We start from the raw sequence: 27,740 nt of genomic DNA, 5'->3' as shown, positions 1-27,740 counted from the left end.
AACTCAAGAGCAACGTCTCATTAAACAAACCGTCTGCACTCTGATAAACGCTGTAGCCTATAGTAGAATGGGAGGGTGTCATGATCAACACAACAAAATCCTGTCAGCCTAAGAACAAAATCATGTCAGTCTTAGCTTAATTTTCTACAAGGGAGATCCTGCAAATACAAAATGAACTTGATAATCATTCCAATAAAACTGATGTAACATATTCACACAAACTATGTAGTATAGATTCTCACTTTCAGAGTCAACGAGTGAAGATCAATACATTGTAGGTGTCTAATATGTAATATTTACAATTATTCAGTGACTGTATAACACTGTCACATACTTTTGCGTAGCAAACCATGTTTTTAACTATATATATGTTTGTATTGTGGAAATCTGTGAAAAAAATCTCATGCACAAGTTTCCCTACTGGCTTTCAGATTTGCTTAATACGATTTCTTTGTTGCTATAAGCAGACCAACTAGCTCCATAGATGAATGTCTGTAACATAGTCTTATGTATTTGACGTAAGGCCATAGCACGTAAATTTTATGGATGACATCCTCTGCAGACTGCAAAAATAATGAGATAGGGCGAAAAAAAAACAAGATGGGTAAAAAAAACAAGATGGCAAATTTTCAAAATAGACGTTGTAACAAAACTTGAACTAAGTTGAAGTGACAAAATATGGCATCACAGCCAACAAGGCATTCATTACTGTATTTAAGAAGTGCACCAGTGTACGTAGTTAAACTTAAAGTGACACTAGTGTGGTCGACTGGTATCATTAACCATGTTGGCAACTACACTGATAGCTTCCATAGTTGCTACAGAGTCTCTAGTGTCAATTCTACATTCAATGATTAGGTTACAACGCAACCTTTACCCATTTTCATCTATTAGGCCTTCCCTGACGAAGAAAAAAATTCTTGTTTCTTTTTCTGAAATCAGGCGAAAATTAATGAACGTGCGGATATCATCCATAAAATTTACTTGGTGTGGCCTAACTGTAACATAAGTAAATCTTTCATGTTTCTCTAATTCCTGAAGAGAGTGATCCTTTCTGTGCATTTCCTTCCAGTGAGCATGGCGCATAACCTGAGGCAAAAACAACTGAACAATAAGATTTGATCGCCAAGGTTTCTTAATGATTGTAAAGTTTGCTTGCAAAGACACATGTTGGTACATGTAAGTATGTACTTGGGTCTTCTCTCAGAAAAGTAGCAGTCACTTAGTCTTAGTCATAGGTAGACAGCTAAAGGAGAGGCTAAAAAAATGTACAATGTATGTTCTAGTTCGTCGATGTAGGTTAGACATCCAGGTAATAAGATACACCAAAAAGTAGTTACTCAAGCAACTGGATATGGTTTGGGAAACGGTCAGACGTTTCGGATAGAATCCACTATCCTTCGTCAGTGACACTGAAGTGATCTGAAAGAAACAGGTCTTTTATACTCTAACTTATTATGAATGAAGACAATTTCAGATGTCCAATAGGAAATGAAATAGGATGAAAGATGATGATGATGATGAATAGGAAATGTTGTTAGACAATTCAGATAGAAGACAATTTGGATACCAAAGAAAAATAAGGCAAAATCAAGCTGAAGACAATTTGGATCCACCGACATCCTAGACCGCGAAGCCCGCTGGTTTGAATGGGGAGTTAGAGAAGCTATATATGAGAGAATATACAATCACACCCTCAACAGAAAAGGGGGGCTACGTATGGAACTTTCCGGCACTTGGGACACAGCAATGACCAATGACTGTAAGAAACCTATCCCATACTACAACTTCTGTATTAGTTAGATAAGCGTTAAGTTATAGAACTGTAGTTATGTAGATGCCATACTTTGTACCCCGTACAATTGTTGTGCAGTAAAGCTATCTATATTGTGCATTTTATCATGTGGATGTCTAAGCTTCATTGTCTTAGCTCTGCTGTAAGATAAAGTTTTGTACATGTTTCTCTAATTCCTGAAGAGGATGATCCTTTCTGCACACGTCCTTCCAGCGAGCGTGGCGTACAACCTGACGTCATCCTCGTCGCTGCCACCCGTTAGCGCCCGGTAGATCGCATACGGCATGAGCTGCTGCTCGTACAGCACCAGGACGCGGTCCACGTCAATGTTCCCGTTCTCATCAACTGGAAAAAATATAGTATTAAATACATCATCAGTTACTTATGTCGATGTAGGTTACACATCCAGGCAATAAGATACACCAAGAAATAGTTACTCAAGCGACTGGATATGGTTTTGATAACGGTCAGATGTTTCAACTACTATCTAGTAGTTTTCAGTGTCACTGACGAAAACTACTGGATAGTAGTTGAAACATCTGACAGTTTCCAAAACCATATCCAGTTGCTTGAGACACTATTTTTTGGCGTATCAGTTACTTACTGCAAGTTAAAGTCCTTCCCACTCCAGTACAAGAACACGGTCCATGTCAACGTCTCTGTTCTCATCAGCTGAAAAGACATAGCCTCTACCAGGCTCCGTGGATCGGTAGAATCATTATCCTCACCACGAAGCCTGTGCGGGGTCGCTATGAACAAACAACATAAAATTAATCCCCCCGTTATTTGTACAAAGGAAGTAGCTCAGCGCTGGAGATAATTTAAGTCATAAATCGGCCAGCGCCCAGTGCGAAACAGCTCAGTTTGGGACAAGGTCAAACTGGGATCGACAACAAAACGAGGCAAAAATGATGTTTTGGACGGCATTTTTTGCTAAAATATAAATGCTTTTGAAACAATGTAGGCTAGAGTGAGGTTAATTTTGCGATGCAATGTAACATGATAACAGTTTACACTATAGGTAAATTCCTGTGCGGTCAATCTGCAGCAATCGGTCGCGAAAAGAGATCGCATTTTTTCCCTGTTGAGTGTGGCCAAGCTGTACCTTTTTGGTGAAGTTTGGAGGCAAAAAGGACTCATTTTGGGATGCAATGGCCGACCAGAGGGCTTATGACGAAACAAACGTTTGATGCAGAACGGGATGGCTTGAAAACAAAATGTTTTGCCGGTCCCCGTGAGAAGTCAAGACCCGTCACGGGCGAGTCGGAAAGCAATAAACCACTTCGCACCTATTAGATAGCGATTAGTGGACTTCAAAGAACATGGCGATCCCGCACAGTCTTCGTGGTGAGGAATTGTACTCTTCTGGCCGGCTAACTTCCTTAGCGTACTATAGGCTCTATTTGTCCAATTTCTACAATTAGACCACCGATCCACGAAGCCTGGTAGAGGCTAGTAAAAACATAGTATTGAATGCAGTAACAGTTTCTTCATCATCAGTTACTTAGTTAACATCAAAGTCCTTCCCATAGCTACGACAATTTTTAATAACGTCTGGAGATGTTCGTTACCAGTCGGTAGTGCTCCCGGGAATCTTCTGAGTGTCCCGTTTATAGCCGAAACAACACCGAACATGACCACGAATGCTTCAGAAGATTCCGGGAGCACTTCTGACTGGTACCGAACATCTCTGGACACTATTCAAAATGGGGGCCCATACGGTGAGAAATGTTTGTAACAGGTCGTGTTGTGGAGTACTTAGGGGTTTTTGAAGATGGCTAACCCTGAATGGAGAAGGCTTGCTGCCCAATGTGCAAGGGAGGGTCTACATACGTACCTTTCCCAGGGTCCTCCAGTCTGGCGTAGTTACTGGCGTCCAGTTTAGGACGACACTTCTGAATGGGGACCCAGGAGTAGACCTCGGGGCACGCCAGGAACGATGGGTCGTAGTTACCCTGGCAACGACAACAACATGTTTACAGTTACCACGGCAAGTAGAACAACAAGTTTACATTTATCATCAAGGGAAAAATGTGTGTGTGTGAGTGTGTCTGTCTCTGTGTGTAAATGTGTGAATGAAATTCTGTTTTGAGCTCCTCTGGGTGTCTGTGTTTGTGTGTTAGTGCATATGTGTGTCTGTCTCTGACAGGTCGTAGTTACCCTAGCAACAAGAACAACTCAGTTCCGGGTGTCCAGCTTAGAACAACACTTCCCAATTGGGGCCCAGGAGTAAATCTAGATGCACAGCAAGAATGGGATGGGGAAAAACAGACGTTAAACTGGATAGTGAGTGTGTGTGTGTGAGTGAGTGACATACATGTATTCACTATTTACTAAAAATCAGCCAGGCTGCCTGATAATGAGATTAGTATAATGCAGGGCTGGGCTATATTGTCATGGGACAGAAATTTGATTTTAGGTATGAAAAAAAAAAATCACCCCATCTGCTTAAACATGAAATTGATGAAAATTTATTAGTAAAACTTGCATTGTGACAAAATGGACTTCCAAACGATGAGTGGGACAGAGATACATCTAAAGCTGGAGACAGACCCGTGATACATATAAGTAAGATTTAAGGAATAAACAAGATATGGCACATTATTACCTTATACTTCATCTTGGCACAGGTATGGATGTAGAAGCCTTACCTTATACTTCATCTTGGGACAGGTGTGGATGTAGAAGCCCATGTAGTAATACTCCAGCCTGGGTGCTGACTCATGCAGCTGTCTGGTGAGGGCAATCTCCCTGGAGACAGGAAAGAGTCAGGACCTTTACTTTTAAAGGTATCTACATGTATTTTTATGAAGGTTAGACATTCAGATAAACAATATTCAATCTCTACACATACTGGATAATATCCAGAGATTTCCTGGACATTTCAAGTGACATCCATCACTCTTATTCAGCATTTCTATTAGTAACGCTGAAGAAGAGTGAAGGATGTCACTCAAAATGTCCAGAATTGTAGTTTCAGAATGATGTAAGGCTGAAAGGAGAGTTACCCGAGTGTCGATTATGTGCCTACAGAATCGTAGTGCAGATACATTTTTTTGGTACACTGACAACCGGTGTACCGAAAGTGCGAAAAGGAACGAAAAGAAGCGAAAAGGAACGAAAAGGAGCGAAAAGGAACGAAAAGGAGCGAAAAGGAGCGAAAAGGAACGAAAAGGAACGAAAAGGAACGAAAAGGAAAGTACCGAAAGTGCGAAAAGGAACGAAAAGGAACGAAAAGGAAAGTACCGAAAGTGCGAAAAGGAACGAAAAGGAACGAAAGGATTGGATATGAACGAAAAGGAACGAAAAGGAAAGTACCGAAAGTGCGAAAAGGAACGAAGTATGAAGCAAAGTGAAATAAAATCGATGGGAATATAAGGTAACGGTACTGTGATCGGCAAATGCATTTGAAACGGACTTTATTTTTGTATTTTGTGACTTGTTCCACGAAATTCCTGGAGCTCCAATGGTTCAACGGCGAACCGGTGGGAAAGTGCACGCGTGGAAATAGCTAAATACAAATCAAAGGCGATGGGCGGAGTCACGAATCAGTGCGTCCCGGGTTCCCACGCGGGCTGTCACAGATCAAATTGGGGGGGGAGGGGGGGGTGTTGAAAGCCGCTGAGTAGCGCGCTAGAAAAACGTTTGACGGGTTGACATTCTGGTGTAGGTTATTTTTCTACGGTCCCAAAAATGTCACAAAGTCGTTTTCTAGTGGTCCCGACCTAAATTATAAGTGGCCCCGGGCAATCGGGACACCGCGTTGATTTCTATTCGAGGCCTGGTTCCAAAGAATTTTTCTGCCGAACCCGCACGGGAGACGTGAGTCGCCCGCCAGATCTCTCCGTAGTTTCCCAATATCCTTTGCACAAATTCCTCACGTTGGCCATTTCTTCCCGCAAAATGATTAAATTAATTTCATGGTACAACGTGAAGAAAACTCCTTGGTACAATGTATACATATCTATCCTTTCACAGCTTTTCTTTTGTCGTGAATGAGCAAGAAGATATGTCTCCAGTCTCCAGAAAACCATGGTGTGGGTCCTGTTGAAGGGAGCTGTCATGCTCGTGGGGCAGCAGTTTATTAGCATATCCTTCCTGACCGGACTTCTATTAGACGTAAACAATCGCAGGTCATTTGCATGCGGCGCTCCTATCTTTGATCTTGGGAGAACAGAAGCCACCCAAATACAACAACAACGCTACAATCTTGCCTCATTCTGAAAATGTATATTAATCGATATTCATCCATCACCCACCAGTAACTGAATTTTAGTCCTTACTTTCTTATCTCAGTTCTGTTTCCTTGTATTTCGCTGATCTTCAGAGAATAATTTAGCCACACAAACACAACAGCCTAAAACAGCCCCGTAAAATTTGATATTACCAAATTCTGAGTAAAATAAAACACGTTTCATAGGCTTCTAACGCCCGCAGTACCAGTTCCTTATATTCTCATTGATTTTATTTTAGTTTGCTGCATACTTCGTTCCTTTTCGCACTTTCGGTAGACCCCTGACAACATGCAGTTTTGGCGACACTGCATGTTGTCAGTGTACCAAAAAAAAAAATGTAGCCAGCACCCATCCTTCCGTTCTTTGACGGAATTTTGCAGCTTAGGACAGAAAAAAATTTTGCCCATTCTGTCCTCTGTGAGAAAAATTTAACCCTTAGAAAGGAAGGAATAGCGTTTCAGAGGGTCTATATTTAAAAAAAAATGGGAGCATGCCTCCGGACCCCCTAGGAACGCTGCGCCAAAGCCATTCAAAATCGAGGGGACGGAAAATGATTTCTGGCTGGCTACAACCCTGGTCTAGTGTAAGTTTTTTAGCCTCAGTATCCAGCTGTATTATTATAGCTCCCGAGTCTCTTCTGTCCTCTCAGGCTATATCATTTATAATGGACTCGAGAGCTGTAATATGGCTGGATACCAGGCTAGTAAGGTTGGGTGGAGGTTTACCTGAGTGCCGAGTATGTTCCGAGTGAAAGGTAGTAGTAGTCAGGATCGTAGTACAGGTACACGGATGACACACAGTTCGGCAGGACGTCCAACACCCCGACAGCTATCAGCTTCCCATCCAACCAGTACTGCTGGTGGAACGAACCATTCCCACAGGCTGGGGTGCCAGGCTTGTGCTCTTCCTACAAGGGGGTCCATAATGGAACATATTGTCTTAGACTTTCTTCATCTCCTTCAAGGAGTTTGGAATATGTTCCAAACGTTAATAAGTAAATGACAGAAATCGATATCAAATACTAGTAAACAGATGAGCATTCTTCTGTGTCTTACCTGAAGCGGGGAATCCACTAAAAACCTGGTCCACTGAAACACAGGGAGATAGGATATAATAGAAACCTTTATGGCATTTTCTTGTTACAGTTCTTGAAATACAGACTGAGAAGATATGCACAAATAATTAGCATAAAACAAAACACCAACATGACCAGCTACTCTAGATCTGTATGCTAAACTTGGGCTTCTGTATAACAACTTAGTTTGCTGAATCCGGCGATACAGGCACCAATGGTTGGAACAGCACCATCTCCAAAATTACAGTTACTATACAACAGAAGTCATGGCACACTAATGACATCGGTGTGTGCAACCTTGCCAGGTTGAAAAATGGACAGCATGGGTCTCGAAAGCAAAGTAGCAAACTTTGTTGTGTGAAATCGTTCAAATATTGTCATCCAACAACAGTTACCTGCTTCATGGTGCACTTGTCGGGTTCATCCTTGTGTATGGCTATCTGGTACTTCTTGTACAGCTCGTAAGATTCCATCCTCGTTCTGCTGAACTCCTCGCTTTTGGGTTCACTCCGAACAAGCCTCAACTGTGGGAGGGATCAATTCTACTCTTAAATACAATGATGATGATGATGAAGTTTATTGCATATTCATGCCCCATTGGGGCTAAATGCAGTCAGTTTGGTACATAGAAAGTAAATAATTGGAAAGCTATACATATACTACAGTTTACATGCTTCTTCTCTCTTCCTAAAACATGCGTGGACGAGCTTACAGAGTTTTTCCAGTATATCGTAGTTAGATGATGACATAAGGTATTTGAACAGATCATCTTTTGAGATGCACAATATGACTGGAAAACTTATCTATCAAATTCTAAAGTGTGCCAAGTTGTAAGTCAAACATCTTGACTATTTCCTAAAAGTGTACATTTAACTTTTACATATCAAAAGTATGTAGAAAAGACACTGAGACAAAGAGACACTGACCTCCAACCTTGAGAAGGCTTCATCTTTAAGATAGTCTTCTATAGATTTCTGAGTGTCTTCTTTCTGTTCCTTTTTCCATGGCAGGCTCTGTGGGGTTCAAGAATGAAATAATGAAATAAAAAAGATTGAAACATTTATACATAGGTGGTGGACATGCTACTACATGACAGTTCGTACATTGTAAGAAAAGTCGACCCATAGCCTTTTTGAGGCTGTGAGGGCAGCAGGTTGTCACCCACTGGGTCTAGGGCAGGTATTGGGAGGCAGAACCCATTTATTCTCTCCTTTCACAGACTTTTACCTCCCAACTGAAGTCAGGTACCCATTTTTTTAGGTCTGAGTGGAGTAAGGAAAGTTGTATAAAGTGTGTTATCCAAGGGCATAGCCACTCAGCCATTTGATGCCACCTATACATTGCATATTCTGTATATCATAGACTTGTAAGAACTTTAAATGATGCAAACTGTATCTCTATATAACAGTCTCTCGGAGATACAGTTATAATTTGTCTGACCCTTGCCTCTCCCCTCATGACCTCAATGAAAAGCGGCCTGCAGGCGATTTGAGCTTTCATTAATAAATAAAGGTTAAAACAAACAAACAATTTATTTACATTATCTACTGGGAAAATACACTTTGCACAAACTATTTGGCAGGTATGGGAGAAATGGGAGAAATGAGTCAGACATGAGTCAGACATGGAAGACAAGAAAGCCAGGAAAAAAAATGACAAGCTCCTCACCTCTGCTGCTTGTCTTGAGGTTTCCTTCTCCTGCTTCCGTTGTTTCCTTAACAGCTTTGCTTTCTTACAAGGAGGCTTGGTGGGGTCCGGACCTTTACCTGGGAGTAAAGATGCGCATTTGTAGGCTAAGAGTGTGTGTAGTGCAGTGGTTATTAGCAACCCTGCCTCTTGATCAAGAAGTTCGAATCCCGGCTTTGAGTGAATAAATGAATAAATGTATTGAATAGTTTAAAAATAAAAATTTCAGAGAGAACAAAATTTCAGAGAGAACAAAATTTCAGAGAGAACAATGCAGCCATAGGCTGAACTGCGTCATTTTCTAAAAACTGTTTAATTAAGTATGATGGCTTCAAAACGCACTGTGGCATAAAATTGCAACTTTAAGGGACCTTATTTTGTAGTATTCATTAAAATGTTTATTTTGCAAAAAATAGTAAAAAAAGACTGTAGAAAATATATTGAGTTAGATGATACCTGGGCGTGGTACTTTGCTGCTTGACGATGGTTCACACGAAGCTCTGCCTGCCTTCACATCTGCTTGACCTCCACCTTCAACCTTTGACCCTGAGTCCTTGACCTGTGTTGCACCTGCTGGTGCCTGTTGTGCACCAGTAGACACCTGTGTCACACCTGACGACACTTGGGGGACGTCGACGTTTGAAGGCTGTCTGTCAGGGACGTCTTCTACCATGCTGGGTCCCTGGGAGTCAGGACCACCTAGCTCCCCAGATTTACTGCCTGATGAAGTAAAGGGAATAGTGTGTCAGCAGCACCTGTCAGAAGTATCAATTTGAAAACTTTTTATGTGTAAATTTTATGACATTGTAAAATACTTCGTTGTACTGCCCATCCCTTGTTTTTGCCCAAATAACTAGTTTTGAATACCCGGTAGGGTCTACTGTTGGAATTTTGTTCATTATGATCTTTTATTGCAAATTCAACATGAAAGTGTACAGATAAACAAAGTTCTTACATCAATGTAACTTTCGCTAGTGTCAGATATCTATATTGAAATATGAGGTGCCGTTCCCACAATGATCGAAAAACCGTTTAACCAACTTGATTAAAATCATTAACAGGGGGCAGTGGAGTAGGAGGATCCAGTTTGCATCCCGTGCTGACATCTGATGATGCCCTCGACTATGACTATGATCTCTCATATCGACTAACCTGTTGGGGGATTGACCAGGAGTTTGGCCACCTTCTTGACCACCTTCTTCTGGGAGCGACTGGGGCGGAACTGGAGAGCTGCACACCTGAAGAACAGAACATGACATCTTAACTTAAGACACACAGACAACATTGATTCACCTGATGGTGCATAGGGATCCATCTCCATTTCAGTTGCCCTGGGCCACACAACTTTGTGCAATCACTACAGCAGGGGGCTAGTCCACTGGTATTGATGTGTGTTCAACTTCCATACTCTTTCCCAAATGCTGAGTGCTAAGCAGAGTAAGCAGTATGTACCATTTTCAAACTCTTTGGTTTGACTGGGCTGCAGATCAAATTCATGACCTCCCAAAAACCCACTAGGCCATTGCACCAGTTCACATCTAACTTTTATGGACATGTAACCCTGACAGTCCTGATGAAAAAATTGATAACTCTGGGGTGACTCACTTGATAGTGTACTGTGGACAGCATGTCTGGTTCATGGTTGGTTTGTACACATACTTCCCACTTCTGGAAGACATACAGTATAAAAGTTATGACAATCAGAAACTACCTAATAAAAGGGCTATACATTAGAAGCATGAGAGAAATTTGTTGTAACCAACTTTTTTGATTATCAGACAGTAATGTATAAGACCAGTTTTCTTGAACACAAATGCCTAAGTTTAACATTAAACCTTGGAAAACATATATTGAGTCACCCAGATACTCGGTCTCACTAGACAAAGTAAGAGTCTTAGTGGACACAGAATTAGACTTGTTTGCAAGAGGAATAAATTAAGTCTGGGGGCTTTACATAGTTATAAAGACTTAACAGAGACAAGGGGTGCCATAGACTTCCTGCAACTTATGATCCACTGCTCACTGAGTCATAATCATGCTCTATCTGCACAGAAGCAGTAGATTGTTCATTACTTGGATTATGTAGAGTTGAACAGTAGAAAAGTTTGGGTATTACATGTACTAACTCAAATTTTTGTACAGCAAATTACATTTTGACTTTCATCCTGTTTTCTCCCTAATATGAAAATAAATCCCCTCGAACTTAAAGGCATTTACAATATATGCAATTATTTAAAAATCTTAATCCCAGAATACTGGGCTGTGATTGGTGCAGACCTTCTCCAGCCCCTGTCAATCAAGTCCTGGTAGTCCTGACAGGTCATGGTGTGGGCCCACATTCCTGGAACATAGAACAGGTGGGGTCAATAACCTACAGGTCAGTAACTTATAGGTCAACAACCTATGGCTTTATAACTAGTAAGAAATACAGACCTTAAGTAATACATCCCGAGAACTAATCTCCAACCAGATTTATCGGTGACATAAGAGACGTTGAGACTTTATTTGAAAATCCATTTTTTAATAGTGACATGCCCTAATATGGCAGGCCACTAATCTTCCTGGACTTCATGACAAACAAAGTAACGTTACATACAAAACGACATAAGACAGTATCGAAATCAGTATCTAACTCCCATGGTTATGGTAGCGTTGGACCCTGCTTGGCTTTTTATAAAGTCTTATGCCACAGGTAAAAATTTTGCTGATGGAGATTATCCTAGGGCAGATCACACTATGAAAATAAATGGTCACTTCAATTCAAAAGTGTTGAGTCATGTCTTTTTTTTTCAACTTTCAAGGCATCGATCATGAATGAATCTATGGTCATTTGATTTATTGAACATGTTTTTCGAAATCACTGAAAAGACAAGTCGTTACAGTCAAACAAATCTTAAGTTAAGTTATCCAGTCCCCTGAAATCATACTACAGTACCATCACCATCATCATCAGTACCTACCGTGGGAAAAGTTGGTGTCGGCGGTCCCGCAATAGCCGCAGCGGTACGCCTCGTGTTCCGCAAACCACTCCACGATACTCCGGCCGGACATCTTGTTTTAATGCACAGCTGTAGCTTAGACTTAGAGGTTGTCTGTAGGTTGTAACAGTAGTCACCTGGTATTGAGGTAAAAAGGTCGAACCTCAGACTGATGACAAAGCTTAGCTCAGACAATTGGTAAATTATACACGTTTTTACTGAAGTCTGCTGGGCCTTGACCTTTGACCTGCACAGCTGGATCTCATTCTGTGAAAGCACTTACTGGAGTTGGAAACTCGTTGTTAGACCATTGATTAGATCAAAGTAAAGTTAAATACAAATTTAATTATGTACTATGTAGATGGCATACATGCATGTACTAGTTATGGTTCAGCTCTTCATCATATCATTATCGTTTTACCTTTCTATCTGGACCTTTGGTATCAGGTCGGCACAGTCACCTAAAAAATTTGCAAATTTTTGTTCCTCATGGATCAAGGGCAAGTTTCACTTTCAGTTCCTGTAACGTGAAAGGTCCTCATTCACAGCTGCCAACATCTTTTTTTTTTCTTTCAAAGTCATCAAATGAACCACAACAAAGCCTGCTTGCAAAGTTTAGAAAGCTACATATTGTAAAACATTGCAATAATAAAATCATCGGAATTCTACAACAAATCTCTAATTTTTACCCCCCTCCCCCTTTGGTCGGTTTACCATCACAACTAGTACTTATTACCAGTAAATATAATTCCAAAACTGTAAAAGAGTTTTCCAAAAGTATCTTCATCATGCAAGCTGTCTATAAAAGAGATATAAACAATCTTTTCTTACCTAAATTCCACAATAATCACATTTACAGTCCGTACTTCCGCATTCCACCGCAGGCCTGTTCGTATCAGAGGGATACAGGAGTGTGACGGAAGTGACGTCACCTTGATGACAACATGGCGGTGAGAATGATTTTACAAAGTGACTGGCTGGACGCTTTGAGGTAAAAACGTTGCCAAAATACTCTTAAAATGAGTGTCAATACAACAGGAGGATAATTTAGGATAAGTAGATAAAAATTGTGAGGTTTTAATTTCATTTAAGAGTAGATGAGCGAGAAATATCGGTGCCCACGCATGTTTGAACTTGCCCCTCCCCTTAGACAGATAATCTGAATTTCAGAGAACTTTCTGAAAACTTCAACATATCCGAACTTTTCCCACAAAGATCAGGTCAGAACAGATCTGTTAAAATTGCAAACCATTGATGTGTCTAAGAAGTTGCTAGAATGATCTCTTTTTGTGCTGCAAATTCTTGCTCAAAAGTTGTTTTTGTTTGTTTGTTGAATCAATGATGATGATTTAAGCCAAGTAAACGTGGTTTGTTTCAATGACATCATTCACGAAGCAGTATTGATGACACTCTTCTCTGTAACTTCTACACAGTACAGGACAAAGTGGCTTACATACATCCCAGTCTGGGAAACAAGGTACAGCTAGTGTGGCAGGTCGTAGTGCGCAAAAAAAATACATGTAGTGACTAAAAATAAAATGAACTGAGCTGTGAACATTTGGGTTCGCTTAAAAGGCTGGGCTGTCTACCAGGCCAGGCTACCTGGCCTGTCTACCTGGCCTGGCTATCACGTCAGGCTACTCAGATCCCCCCATTAATAGCCCCATCATATGGCACTCAGCCAAAATAGCTGATTGACAGGCATAGTAATTGCTGATCTCCAACCCTGCTAGTGCCAGTGACCCAAGGTTGCCCTGTCCACCACTGGCCGGGCCCTTCGGGAATGTGTCTGGGAGGCCTTGCTTGCAGCATGTCAGGAACACAAGTACCAGCACTGTGTTTGTGTATGTTTGTGGGTGTGTAAGTGTGTAAGTGTGTGTGTGTAGTGTGTGTGTGTGTGTGTGTGTGTAAGAATGGGCTTGCCAACAACAGAAATTTGTTTCTTTATTGAATATCTATCTTCTAGAACAAGCAAATTCTACTCCAGCAAAATCATATCCAGTTGCTGTTTTTGGCGGCATTAAGTATTGCCTAAGAAAATATGTTTGGGGGGCGTCGTCCCCCGGAATTGCCATCAAACTTTAATAGCTTAGTCTGGCAGCAAAATTTGCCCGTCAAAACACGGGAAATGGCGTTTTAGAGGGTCAAGATTTCAAATTTTCCCGGGGGTGCATGCCCCCGGACCCCTCTAGGATTGTCGCGCCTCCGGCGCGACGGGTAGCGCCGAAAAAATCGTCCCCGCAAACAATATTTCCTGCCGCCGCCTCTGCAGAGGAGATGCCCCCTACTGTGCTTGGTGATAACAAATTCCAATCTACGATAGTTCTGGGAAAGTACGAATTTTTGAACACATCCATCCTAGGTTGGTAACTCTGGTACTTGAAGGCGTGACTGTTTCTTGTTCTTTTTTGAGCTGGTATTAGATACTCATCAGTCGGTACGTCCACCAGTTTATTGGTCATTTTGTACATCATGAAAAGTCTCTGACACCCACTGCAGTTCTGTTTTCATTTCTAGTCTGCACTAGAAAAAGTTGCCCCTCAAATGCAGAAAATAGCGTTTCAGAGGGTCAAGATTTCAAAATTTTCCCGGGGAGCATACCCCCGGACCCCCCTAAGATAGTCGCGGCTTCGGCGTTCAAGATGATAAAAATTCGGTCAGTATACGTAATATTGCGCCCCCGCGTTAGAAATTTGCTGCCGTCGCCTCTGCCGCCGGTTACCATGAAGACTTTTAACTCAACCTTTGTACCATCTTTAACACAAACGCTCAGTCGCTCGGTGATGAGTTCTGCATAATGTGTGGGGAAGCTTTCGAATTTAGCGTAGAGCGTAGAGAGGCTTCCTGAATTCAGCGTAATACGTAGCCGGCCATCAGAATTTAACGTAGAGCGTTGTCGGGACCCCCCCATTGGGGCCCTCATCTCTCCAACCCCCTTGTACAAGTTGGAGTGGGGAAAGTACTATTAACAGCACAGATTTTGTGACATGTCAAAGGATTTGAACCCAGGACCTCTGGTTTCTAGGTCTAACACCCTAAAGCATTTACCGAACACAGTACTGGTACAGTACTTGAATGTGTTCCTGACAGCTGCAAGGAAGGCCTCCCAGACACATTCCCGAAGGGTCCAGCCAGTGGACAGGCCAACCCCAGGGCACTAACAGGGTTGAAGATTAGCAATTACTATGCCTGTCAATCAGCTATTTGGGCTGAGTGCCACATGATGGGGCTATGAATGGGGGGGATCTGAGTAGCCTGACGTGATAGCCAGGCCAGGTACTCTCACCTCTCAAATAGAAGTACCCCCTGGAATAAAAGTACCCCCCGGACAAATCTTCAAAATCTAATAAAAGTACCCCCTGGAATAAAAGTACCCCCCGGAAAAATGCCAAATTGACATGTAAACTGTGTCCATACTACTTCTGTCCAAGAGAAGATGATCAGGTAGGTTCTTTTTACTTATTTATGCCTGAGTACCAATGGTTTTTGGTGTATTTTGGGCAACTTGTCAGCTCATATCTTTAAGATTTACCTTTACATCTTAAAAATTTGTAGTAAGTAAATAATAAACTAATTTGACATTGTAAAAACACTTATGGCAAAAATTATTTTTGGAAAACATGACTATGCATGACTACATGTACATGTTTATAAAATAAATAACCCCCAGTTCAGAAAGAAAGCTGGACAGCTCTAACAGTTTCACAGCCTTCCAGAGCAATCCCCAGTGTAATTCGTGCCCTTTCATTCATGCCATTCATTGTACTACATCTATTATCTAGGGGAACAGTTCACTTGAATGCAGGGAAAGAACACATTTCAAGTTAGAAAAAGATTCCATGTTTAGAAATACAAAAGGGTATTTTGTAATATTGTATTTCAAAATACTTAGTGGAAACTTAGAGACAATAGTAAATTGTAATTTGGCCATGTTTATCTTTAGAAAAGGTTACGGAGTAGTGACCAAAATAAACACAACTTCCCCAAATGTTTCGATCATAGACTCAGCACTGTAGCCACTCCCCCAAAAGTGTTACATGCATGAGACACCTGAGAACTCTGTTGGAGCAAGGATAATCTTTTAGTTTTTAAACAACTTCACAAGCAGCATAAACTAGATTTTTTTCTCTATCCACAACTTTACCTTCAGTTGGTAAAAAGAAATACATTTTAGTGTAGAAGTTACCAGGGGAAGATTGACATATAGCTGAGAATGCGACATCTAGCAGAAATGTTGTGATGGTTCCCATGCCAACGGCACACCCCTAGTAGACTTCCCGGCTCCATGATCACAGGCGGCACCCGGCTCACAAAGCTTGAGATATTAGAACTCCGCCTCCTTGGAGGCGTGTTCCATTAGGGGAGGCCTACATGGTCTGGCCTCACGTGCCGGCCTCAAACAATGTAAACAGAGATAAAATGCATCGGAAATTCAAAGAGAACACACTTGAAACCTTTCCATATCTTTATTGGATATTTTTTTTGACTTGTCCAAGATTAGTTGCACACTTCTAAATTTGCTTGCCGGTTAATGTAAAATAAAGCTAGTGGGTAATTTGAGACTTTTGCCGGAGAGGCACTCAAGCTGCTTCTCTCAAGAAAACTCCGCCCTTCAGGGGGCGTTGGTCTCTGGGCAGGCCCCTGCACGCGCCACTGCTGACTGTCGGCAACTTTCAACAATGTAAACAACAGATTTACGTGGGGAAAATGATACTTTTTAGATAGATTTAGTAAATTTTGAGCAAAAATACTGCGGAAATATGGGCAGAAAATTCCAACTTTCAATATTTGTGAGTTCCCTGGTTAGTCAAAAAAGCCCCAATTTGAAAAAAAAAAATAAACGTACCGTCTAAAATAAGGACGTACCGGGTGGATTCTGAGGCGGAAAAAAATAAACGTACCGGTACGTTTATTTGAGAGGTGAGAGTAGACAGGCCAGGTAGCCTGGCCTGGTAGACAGCCCAGCCTTTTAAGCGAACCCGTGAACATTTCCCTTTTTCTTGTAGGGAGAATGATGGACAGGCCTGGCTGAGCTGTAAAAGGCTAGGTAAGTCTACAACCATCATCATCATCATTCAACCAGTCCAACAACCAAGTTGTACTATAAATACACTTAAGTAACAATAAGTGTCATGTCAGTGGCCTAGAAGTCTGCACACTCTGCGGAGCCAGTGGCCCAGGTTTGTGCCAGGGTCTGGACATCACTGAAAAAGAAATCATGTTGTGCTCTATTATAAAGCAGTCCCATTCATGAGGGAGCTTTAGGCTTTAGACGTCAAGCATGAAACCTCTGCATGTAAAAAACAAACAAAATCAACAAGTCATACTTATTGGGAAGAGAATGGGTAACCCAGACTATGCTTGGCCAAAACACTATCTGTAGCAGTTGATTTACACAAATACAAGCAACTTGAAAAAAAGTATCATAATTTACCTCAGTTGAGGTTGACTGCTTTAACTCACATTGAGGCTTGACATTCAGTCTTTTCATTACCCACCCCCACCCCCTCCCATCCCAGGTCAGCCCAGTGTCCAGGGGGAGCTGAAGTCCATGGGTGTGTCAAACGACGGGTCTGTGTACGTCACCGCGTCGGAAGGGTTCCAGGTCGGAGAGGTCACCAAGGTGGGTGCTGAGGGCTGGATCCTAAACTTCACAGTTCTCAACCTAACAGTGATTGGTTTATGGTAACACATGCATTAACAAATGCGATTTGGATGTTCCTAATTCTGCTGAAATTAGAATCATAGTTAAGATTAAGATCAAGATTGAAATCAAAATCAAAATTAAAATTAACTCATCAGTGGAGCGGCTGCTAGAAGTAGAAGCTGATTCTGTCAGGCTATTGAACAGCTAATCCCATCTGAAACATCTTTCTGCATCCTCCAGTGCTAGTCCATTGAGTGTGACAGGTTGTGTACATGATCAGGGCTCGAATTAACCACTTGCGCACCCCCTCCGCGCAAGTAGTTTTCTCCGTGCGCAAGTTGTTCAGAAAGTCGGGTTGCGCGCGGCGCAACTTGATTTATTTTTGGTAAACAAAACGATCCTCAAGTTACAGGCCCTTTACTAAAAGTATCAGAAAATGTACGCCCTGTTTTGGGGACGTACGCCTTTGGTAAGCCCTAACTTTCCGCCGGAAACTTCGCTCGAAGTTCAAAATTAGCTGATTTCGGCATGCAGCCGCCATTTTTCATCTCAAGTCTCGCGCCATCTCGCACTAACTCACATCTCGCAAATCGCGAGAGTCGCATCCCATTGGCCATTTTGGCGTGACGTAGCGCCAATGGGATGCGGCTCTCGCGATTTGCAAGATGTGAGTTAGTGCGAGATGGTGGAATATCTAATGTCCCAATGCTGTAGAGTAGAATTCGCTGTGTTCTCGGAATAAAATCACGCAACAAAGCGTGCAACTTTGGCAATGTTTACGAAAACCCATCGACTGCCTAACGTCCTTGCTGATAAGAACATGTATAGGCTTACTTTGGAGAGTTTTTTTGCTTGTTTGGTGGAATGCGGGGAAAACAACAGCTAGTGTGACGATGACTATACTGGGGAGGGGCACACGGTCGGCACTGTTCAATGGAGGTCGCAATTTTTTCACGTTTCTTTGAGATATTATTTTTGTTGCAGTCTTTATTTTCAAAATATTGATAAATGGATGTTGTTTATTGAGAAAAGTGTGCTTAATTTGCCCTGCATATTTTTTTGTGCTTTATTTCTTCAACTGAAATTGATAGCTTTTACAGCTAATTTGGAGAAAGTAACAGCTTGGAAGTGGCGCAACCTGAAATGCTGGTGGCGCAAGTTGGTTTTTGATTCAGGTTGCCGCCTGCGCAACCTGGCTGGAAAAAGTATTTCGAGGCCTGACATGTAGACCTGATAATGTTGATTGATGTGAAACTGTCACCCTTTTCCCTCCCAGCGCTCCATTGTGGTGTCCTGTCCAGCTGAAAACTGTGGCGCCAAGTTTGTCGCCCCGACTGCTGTTTTCCAGAAGATCCATAGCAAATCGGTAAGTCTAAGAGGCTTAAGGTGTGATCTGTTCAGAATAAAGATGGATGTTGATTCTCTGTTTGAACCTCATCTGAACATGAACCTATAGATGAACCCAAACTTGGCCTTTGGCATGATTAGCCAATGATGTCCTGAGTTAACATAAATTGATAGAAGACACAAAGTGTAAACTTATTTTTGACTTAAGAAGTATGAATCTCACCACAAACTGACAGCTGAAAATTTAGCACTAGGGGAAAGACAAAGTTGAAAAGTAATGTAGTGTTGAAATCAGCAGCATCTTGGATACAAGATCCTCTCGCAAGGCGTAGGCCAGTGAGGGCACAGATTAGTTCTGTGTCTGGGTGAAAATTTGAATAACAGTGTCAAGTTGTCACCAGTTCTTTATTTCTCTGTTGTTGTTGAATAGTACACATTATTTTGTCATATAGTTCAGGTTCAGGTCCGGACCTGCACCTTAACATGTGTAACCAATTCCTGTACCTGTACCTGATGTTACATTTAGGCAGACAACCCTAGCATTACAGTCGATTGTAAAGTTATTTATTATTTTTTCATTGTTGTAAACAGGTGTCGTGTCTTGACGTCTCCCCTGGAGGAGGCCTGGGAGTTTCCTGCAGCACTGATGGAACCATGAAGGTTTGGGAGGCTGCAAATGGGACAGTCAGGGTGAGCTAGGCTTTCTGTATCTATAGTTAACTAAGCAACTAGCTAACTAACTAGCTAGCTAGCTAGATAGGTCCTTACTTCTGGTACTACAGATGGGACCATGAAGGTTTGGGAGGCTACAGTCAGGGTGAGCTAGGTTCTCTCTTTCTAATTAAATAGCTAACTAACAAACTAGATAAATAGCTAGCTAGCTAGCTGAGGTCAATGAGGTCATTAAGTAAAACAAATTACCTCTAATACAACAAACTTGTCGAACTATAAAGATCTTGAAGGTTGCCAGTGGTAGTCAGGGTGTACTAGGTTTACTGTTAATAACTAGCTAACTAATTAGATGACTAACTAACTCATTAACTACGAATCTAGCTAGCTGAGTTAATTCTGGTATTACTAATGGAATCTTGGAGGTCTAGGAGGCTGCCTACAACACTGTCAGGGTGAGCTAGGCTCTTTCTTACTAACTAAGTAGCTAGCTAACATACTAGCTAACTAAGTCTCCAGGACTGTCAGGGTAACCTGTGTTTCCTGGCACTTACTTAGTAACTAACTAGCTGTGTCCAATGTGTCCAGTTCAGTGCAATTGGTACTCTCAAAGAAATGGCCTATCTGCCTGCAGTACCAGTGCTGTTGTACAGGGGGCACTAGTTGACCATGTTGTTTCAACCTTTAATGACACTAAATAAAAGTAAATGTTCCAGAGGGAACTGCAAAGTGCAAGGCCACTTAGACAAGATTAATACTTGCTGGTTGATAATTTCTGTTTGATGTGTTGCAGAGGGAACTGCAAGGCCACTTAGGCAAGATGAACACTTGCTGGTTGATACGTTCTGCTTTATGTGTTGTAGAGGGAGCTGCAAGGCCACGTAGATGACCTAGAACACTTGCTGAGTAATGAATTAGAATTAAAATTAAACATAGGCCACATAGGTGAGGCGAACACCTGCCGGTTCTTCCCGTCGGGAGTAGTGGTCTTGAGTGGAGGGATGGACGCACAGCTGAAGATCAAACAAACAAACAAACAAATAAACAAACATCTGTTTTCTGTTGCAGAGGGATCTCCAAGGCCACATAGGTGAGGTGAACACTTGCCGGTTCTTCCCCTCGGGAGTAGTGGTGCTGAGTGGAGGGATGGATGCACAGCTGAAGATCAAACAAACAAACAAACAAATAAACAAACATCTGTTTTATGTTGCAGAGGGATCTCCAAGGTCACATAGGTGAGGTGAACAGTTGCCGGTTCTTCCCGTCAGGAGTAGTGATACTGAGTGGAGGGATGGACGCACAGCTGAAGATCTGGTCTGCAGAGGATGGCAGCTGCCCTGTTACACTCAGGGGGCACAAAGGAGGTCGGTTTCTGGACATAAGAATTTTCTCTTACACAACCAGTTTTTTCTCACCTGCTGACGTTTCGATGTCTGTCAGACATCTTCCTCAGAGCTTCTAACTGGAGGAAGATGTCTGACAGACATCAAAACGTCAGCAGGTGAGAAAAAAACTGGTTGTGTAAGAGAAAATTCTTATGTCCTATGTTCTACCAACCTGATGAAATTATTTTCGGAGGTCGGTTTCTGTCAGAAGTTTCTGTCAGTTTAACTTTAAGGTGTTTCTGTCTATTTGAGATGTTTTAGTCAGTTTCTGTCAGTTTAAAAAGTTCCTATTAGTTTAAGAAGTTTCTGTCTGTTGAAGTTTTTATCAGTTCAAGATGTTTCTGTGAGTTTAACATGTTCTTGTCAGTTCAAGATTTTCCATCTGAGTAAGATGTTTCAGTGAGTTTCTGATAGTTTAAGTTTTCTTCAGATGTTTTTGGTGGTTCATCAACAAGTTCCTGTCGAAGATGTTTCTGTTTAAGAAGTTCTGTCAGTTAAGAAATTTCTGTTAGTTGAAGATGTTCCTGTGTGTTTACGATGTTTCATTTCCATTGTCAAGGCTCTGAAGAATTTGTCTTTGTTTTCGATATCCATGTTAATTCAGAATTTGTCTCCAGGAATTCTTGACACGGCGGTGATTGAGCGAGGGCGGAACGTTTTGTCGTGTTCGCGGGACGGAACGGCAAAGCTGTGGGATTGTGGGTCGGCCAGCTGTCTGGGGACATACTCGGACTGTGGCGGTCCCGTGAACGGATGCGCTGTCGGCGTTCCTGATAACTCTGTCACGCTGGGCGAACCTGACGAAACTCCCTGTGAGTTGTGTTATTTTAATCATTTATTTCATCATCATTGTTCTCTCTACATACTTGTCCTCTTCATGCCATGTGGCTGTGACGAGTTTCCTCCCCTGACGAGTTTCCTCCCCTGTTATATTACACTGACGGACCTGTGACACCTACCTTTTTCACATCTAGCTGTAAGCGTTGTTTAAAACATATCTAATGAGAATACCCCTTCTGTAGTTGGAGGCAACAGTCGTGTTAACTAAGATGTGTTCTTATTTCTGTGTTTTCTTCAGCTGACAGAGAAGTCCTCACAGAGGGAAAGCTGCTGCTGCTGGCTTGTGAGGACGGACAGCTCAGGGCCTTCGGTGTGCAGAGTAGAAAACCTGTAAGTTTTTGTGCGATTGGCTAGCCTGGGTGCCATCTGGATAGTAGTTTGCTCCTATGTTCGCTTCTGCTATCCGTCTGGAGACCTACGCATTCAAACCTTTTGGTGGTGACGTCAGTTAATGAGAGAATTAAAAATGAGTTCTAGAGCACTTGTTCGATGACAACAGGCCGGCACCCGCATGTGCAAGGGGACGGAGGGCTTTTCCGGTGTTGGAATGCTGGTTCGAACGAGTGCTTGAACCCATTCCATAATTTGCTCATGTGTAGGGACCAATCAGCGCCTGCGTCCAAATTTGGACGTTTCCAGACGGAACAGCAGAGAGGCGACATATGCAACTTGTATAAGGAATGTTAGGGCTAGAAGTGACTGTATATAGTATACGTGTCAAGAGACAGTTATATACAGGCCTAAGATACTACCTTTCAAGTCTGATGTTAATTTAGACTTCCCCTTTTCAAAGTGTTTTTACATGCTTATTCCACCAACGCAGGTTTTCCAGTTTTCTGCGTCCTCTGCGCTGAACTGCTGCGCTTTCCTGTCGTCCGTCCGTGTCGTGTGTGGCGGTCAGGACGGAAAAATCCACGAGCTGGACGTCCGAGACACAAGGTCAGTCATGCTGCAGCTGTTTAATCACTCTCTTAATGTAAAACAATTATTACCATAACAGCCTGAACATTCACTAACTGAAACGGCAAAGACTCATTCCATTCCGGCCAAAGATTTTTCCTTAGGTGATCATAATAACGATAACAATAGGCCTCCTTTCTTTCCTCTCTGCCTCCCTCCCTCCCTCCTTTGTTGCTTTCCTCCTTCCTTCAGGTTGACATAGCTGGTACACAACAAAAACTCAATATTACCTGAATTGTGTCAAAGATCACAGAGCATCAATCAGTAATAAAATTCAAGTATAAACATCATAAAACTACTAGACATTCTCACAATGTACACAATGATCATGACTATATATGTTATTCCTTTCTTCCCTTTCTCCCTCCTTCCTCCCTCCATTCATTCAGAACTTGACTGTGTGTGTTTACCTATACTATTATCACACCTACAGACAACCTGTCCAGGTGGTACAACTATCCGAGTCCCCAGTTCTGAGCCTGGTTCCCTTCCAGTCAGAGTTCCTGGCATCACTCGGTAAGTCAGTATTTAATTATGTGAATTCTAAGCTATAGCTGTAGCACTTAGACACTGTCACAGGTAAGCTGTAGTTTTCATCTTTGCAGAGAACTTTTTCACTGCCGTTTGTCTGTGTGATTAGCATAAGTTGAAAAGCCGAAAATGGATCCTTATGATATTTGGTAGGTGGGTAGGGAAAATAAAGGTCAAATTCGATAATGGGCCCCCTAGTATTTTTCCAAGGTGTTGTCGTATTTACATTCATGTATATATATATAAGTTCAGGGTTTATGAATCTGGTTTAAAGCAAACAAACAAACAAAAATACTACAATTAAAATACATGTGTGTCGTTGTACAAACTATTAAATCTTTAAGTACCTGCAACAGCCTGTAGTGTGAATGTGGTATTTGCTTTCCTATATGCAGTTCAGGGCTGATTTAAGCAAACAAACAAGTCTTGTTTTACAAAAAAGGTCCTACATTACCTGCAGCAGGATGTCGTTGTGTGAATGTGTTATTACATGTAACTCGCTTGTATGTAGGACCTGTACCTAAACCCAAGTGCCTATACCTGAAATTTGTTTAGGTTATAGCTCTATAGTACCTACACATGCAACAGGTTGTTGTTCTGTGATCATTGTATTTACTGTTCTGTATTTAGGTCCTGTACCTAAATCCAAGTACCTGAACCTATACCTGTACCCGTACCTTAAATTTGTTTTGGTATACAGCTCTAATACATGTACCTACATCAGGTTGTTGTCAAGTGATGTGTGGAATATTAATTTTGTGTTTACTTTTCTGTAAGTAGTTCAGGGCCTTATGTATCTAGGCTGAGAGTGCACAAACAAACAAACAAAACTGGTCTTGTTATACAAAAAGGTACCTACAGCAGGTTGTTGTTATGTGATCTGTGGTACGTTTGTATTTACTGTTCTGATTTTGGTCTGACTTGTACCTAAACCCAAGTTCCTGTACCTGTACCTAACATTTGTTAAGGTACACAGCTCTAGCATATACAGCAGGTAGTTGTTCTGTAATCCGTCATTTGTATAAAATTTTACTGTTCTGTATGCAGTTCAGGGCCACTACCTAAGCTGAGAGTGAACAAACAAACAAACAAACAAACATGTCTTGTTTTACAAAAAGGCACCTACAGCAGGTTGTTGTTCTGAGGTCTTTGGTACATTTGCATTTACTGTTCTGTATGTAGTTCAGGGCTGATGTATCAAGATGGGGGCAAACAAACAAACAAACAAACAAACAAACACATCACAGGATCCTTCAATACCTGCAATGGGTTGTTGTTGTTTTTTACTTTTCTGTATGTAGTTCAGGGCTGATGTAAGCAAATTGCTGAAAACTAACAAACAAACAAACAAATATGTGTTTTTTTTGTCACAAAAAGGCACCTACCACAGGTTGTTGTTCTGTGATCTGTGGTCCATTTGTATTTACCGTTCTGTATTTAGGTCAGGGCTGATGAATTAAACCCTGGGTACAAAATAGGCCAGGTGACAGGAAACTGGGCCACCCTGGCAGCTTTTCTGGGTCGCCTGTTTGTCATCTGTAACACCAACAAATAGCATCAACCCTTATCTACACACAGAGGAAACTTTATTCTCTAGTAGGTTCTCCTGAAAATGGACGGAAAGACGCAATTTTCACTGTGCATGGAAAGCCTAGGGGCAAAATTGTAAGCACGTGTGATGGTGCGTAAGAATCGTCAATGTCAGCTAGCACGCAAAACGGGACATTTACACAGTAAGTTGTGAAATATTTGCAGCGGTTTTATGTAATCTCAGTTTTGGAGGTGACCTACTAGTAATACTCACTTCAGACCCGTAACACTTTGAACTCCGGCTCTATTTTAGTACTTTTACACTATAATAAAAAATAAAACATTCACATTGACATGTAATACTTTGGTCATTCAATGGTGAATTCAAAACATTGTGCGAGCATCTCCTTTTCCCTCATAGGAAATCAGGTTCCCGCAAATTTGAATCAGTTTACGGTAATTATGTATATCCGGAGCTATAGCTTTCTGTGTCAATCAAGATATCTGGTACAAATTTAAAGAGGATTGGATTTTATGTGTGCAGAAATATTGATTTGGTTCACGGGAACAATCAATATTAATAAGTTGCATACTTAGAGTGCAAAAAAATGCAACTCATGTTTGAGCTCTTGTGTTAAATGTAAAAAAATGTAGTTATGCAAAGTTGGAATCACCGCTAATTAACCTACTCTTCGGGACAGATGGACCGTTAAGCTGTGCAATCAACACCTAGCTATCAATTAAGGGCTAAAGAAAGATACGGAATGGGGACAGCGTTTTGATTCCTGTCAATTATCCACAGATGAAAGAAAGTGCTGTTGTTTTCAATCTATACTAGTATACAAGAGAGAATGCTGCTGCATGTACATACATTGTCAAGTCTTTGTGTAAGAAAAAAGGGAAAGAAAAATGAATCCTAATTTGTTGTTTTTCTAAAAAATGTTGAGAATGAAACTGATTTCTTCCACATCAGCAGTTTGGTGCAGATTTGCATATAGAAAGAGAGTGTCCTTGACCCACTTTCCGGATGACCTTCAGAGGAACTGCAAAATCGGTAAAAGGGAAGAATTCATTCATAAAGAGGATTTGTTTTTTTATGTAACAGGAGATATAGGACCATTGTAAGGCATGGAAAAAGCGTAGTCTATGTTGTTTTCTTTTTCATTCCACGCTATTTTAGTTTCCCCATCCTCCCTGTGATAAACAGATGTTAAAGCCTTGACCTAGTTCTATGGCAGCTGGAATGAGGGACACACAGAATTTAAGACCAGACCAAATCTGCTGTAGAGAAGCTAAATATAGTTGACCCACTGCAAAAGGGTTGTCCAGTGGTGAAGGTGTGAAGTACTGGGCTGAGATGGGAAGTTTCTAGGGCATGAAAAACTCTCAAACAATGGGGTCGCTTCACATTTGGATAGTCATTCATCAATTTTGAAGGTCGCCGCCATGTTGGAATTTATCCCAGTAGATTCTAGTCTGGCTGAAAATGTTGCTTGATGTACAGTAACATTGCACTTCAAATGTCATTTTTATAGGTATTATTACACTTTGTAGAATTGTAATATAATGATAATGTTATGGTTATTTTTTTTGTGGAACATCCTGACCAAAGAACCACCTCTACATAAGGACCACCTGGCCATTGTGATCGCTTTTTGGTGTACGTTCCCTTTGATTAGATTATTTGTCGCATGAACACATCGGCATTTAAAGAATCCTGTTACCAGAGTCCTGTTCACATAGGCCAAATTCTACCGGTCCCCAAGTGGTCTTCTTTCAAATGTGACTTAAGTTTACAATGTATTTCTAATGAGTTGATGTTATTATATCTACAGTGATATTGATATATCATTTAAGTTTTCAAGGTGTTGCTATGGGAGATGTAAATAAGCTTCATCATGTACACAATTATGTGGTCCCACCTAGCACGTTTTCATGAAATTTCAAAGTTTTTATGACGTTTCAAACCAAATACTGTAAATGCAGAAATATTTGTGGCAGCATAGCTTTAATTGTCCTCTTTCTTGATTATCCAATTGATGGTATTGATTTCATGTAAAAAACATAAGAACATGCAAATAAAGTTCAATCGTGTTGTTTACTAAAGATTGACATGGCCGCATATGAGTACATATGAGCTGCCAGAGTGTATTAGCCTGGATAAACGTGAAGCTTGTCATCGCAGCCCCCTAGAGACCAGGGGTATTATGTGAGAAATGAATTTCATGCAACTCATTAGTGGAAAATAGGGCAAAGGCCTGGGTTCATTAACCCTGTCACAGGGAAGTGGAGCAGTGCCAAACTGATCAGGCCATGGAAAAGCAATTCCTTTGTTCTTATATTGTTAATCTCATCGAAGATGATTTTTTATTTGCATGTTGTTGTCTTCGATGCCAGGCTGTCTCAAGTGCCTACACAGTCCAGTTCCTTATTAGTTCTAGGGACAACAACAACAATACACACAAGGAAATTCTACAACAGGCTCTTGAGTTAGACCCTGATATATTATTGAGATTGGGGGTCTGGCACCCAGGCTATACCTATATGGGCACACAAACACATAAATACATGCATGCATGCACGCACGCACGCACACACGCACGCACGCACACATGCACACACACACACTTAAACACACACACACACACACGCACTTACACATACAAATGTACACTCACACACTCTTACACACATTTACAAACTTACACACACACATGCCCACACATATACACAAATGCTCTCTCACACACACACACACACACACACACACTATCGCACACACACACAGTTACACACACACACACACACACACAGTTACACACTCACACACTGACACACACAATCACACACACTCACACACACATACATACACACACACCTACACACACAAATGCACACAATCACACACTGATACATACACACACACACACACAGTACACACTCACACACACACAGAATCACACACACTCACACACCATACATACACACACACCTACACACACAAATGCACACACCAGTACACACACATACACACACACACACACCTGGTCACACACACACAC

General features: G+C 41.5%; 2 protein-coding genes across 3 annotated transcripts in view; one reads left to right on the top strand and one right to left on the bottom strand.

The window, feature by feature from the left end:
• Positions 1-1,529: 1,529 nt before the first annotated feature.
• Positions 1,530-11,866, bottom strand: LOC118422323 (arginyl-tRNA--protein transferase 1-like). The gene is made up of 13 exons (XM_035829842.1): positions 11,752-11,866; positions 11,069-11,132; positions 10,397-10,459; positions 9,944-10,029; positions 9,248-9,511; positions 8,774-8,871; positions 8,032-8,118; positions 7,501-7,629; positions 7,086-7,118; positions 6,756-6,937; positions 4,447-4,546; positions 3,633-3,750; positions 1,530-2,140 (listed from the first exon to the last, which is right to left on the bottom strand). The coding sequence occupies exons 1-13, from the start codon at positions 11,840-11,842 to the stop codon at positions 1,965-1,967; spliced, it is 1,491 nt and encodes a 496-aa protein (XP_035685735.1). The 5' UTR covers positions 11,843-11,866; the 3' UTR covers positions 1,530-1,964.
• Positions 11,867-12,616: 750 nt separating this feature from the next.
• Positions 12,617-27,740, top strand: part of LOC118422770 (proteasomal ATPase-associated factor 1-like) — a 45,462-nt gene continuing 30,338 nt past the window's right edge. Inside the window, exons 1-10 of one of the 2 annotated variants that reach the window (XM_035830521.1) lie at positions 12,617-12,760; positions 16,776-16,816; positions 17,289-17,392; positions 18,693-18,782; positions 19,355-19,453; positions 20,646-20,796; positions 21,435-21,629; positions 21,896-21,987; positions 22,481-22,596; positions 23,051-23,133. In XM_035830521.1, coding sequence (XP_035686414.1) covers positions 12,714-12,760; positions 16,776-16,816; positions 17,289-17,392; positions 18,693-18,782; positions 19,355-19,453; positions 20,646-20,796; positions 21,435-21,629; positions 21,896-21,987; positions 22,481-22,596; positions 23,051-23,133 — 1,018 coding nt within the window. In that variant the 5' untranslated portion in view covers positions 12,617-12,713. Of the gene's footprint in view, positions 12,761-16,775; positions 16,817-17,288; positions 17,393-18,692; positions 18,783-19,354; positions 19,454-20,645; positions 20,797-21,434; positions 21,630-21,895; positions 21,988-22,480; positions 22,597-23,047; positions 23,134-27,740 lie in introns of those variants that run through there. The other variant, XM_035830520.1, reaches the window with a different exon arrangement.

The sequence above is a fragment of the Branchiostoma floridae genome, chromosome 9, assembly GCF_000003815.2.
Source record: "Branchiostoma floridae strain S238N-H82 chromosome 9, Bfl_VNyyK, whole genome shotgun sequence".
Lineage (NCBI taxonomy): Eukaryota > Metazoa > Chordata > Leptocardii > Amphioxiformes > Branchiostomatidae > Branchiostoma > Branchiostoma floridae.
The sequence above is the reverse complement of the archived record's forward strand: the minus strand, read 5'-3'. Positions and strand labels throughout refer to the sequence as shown.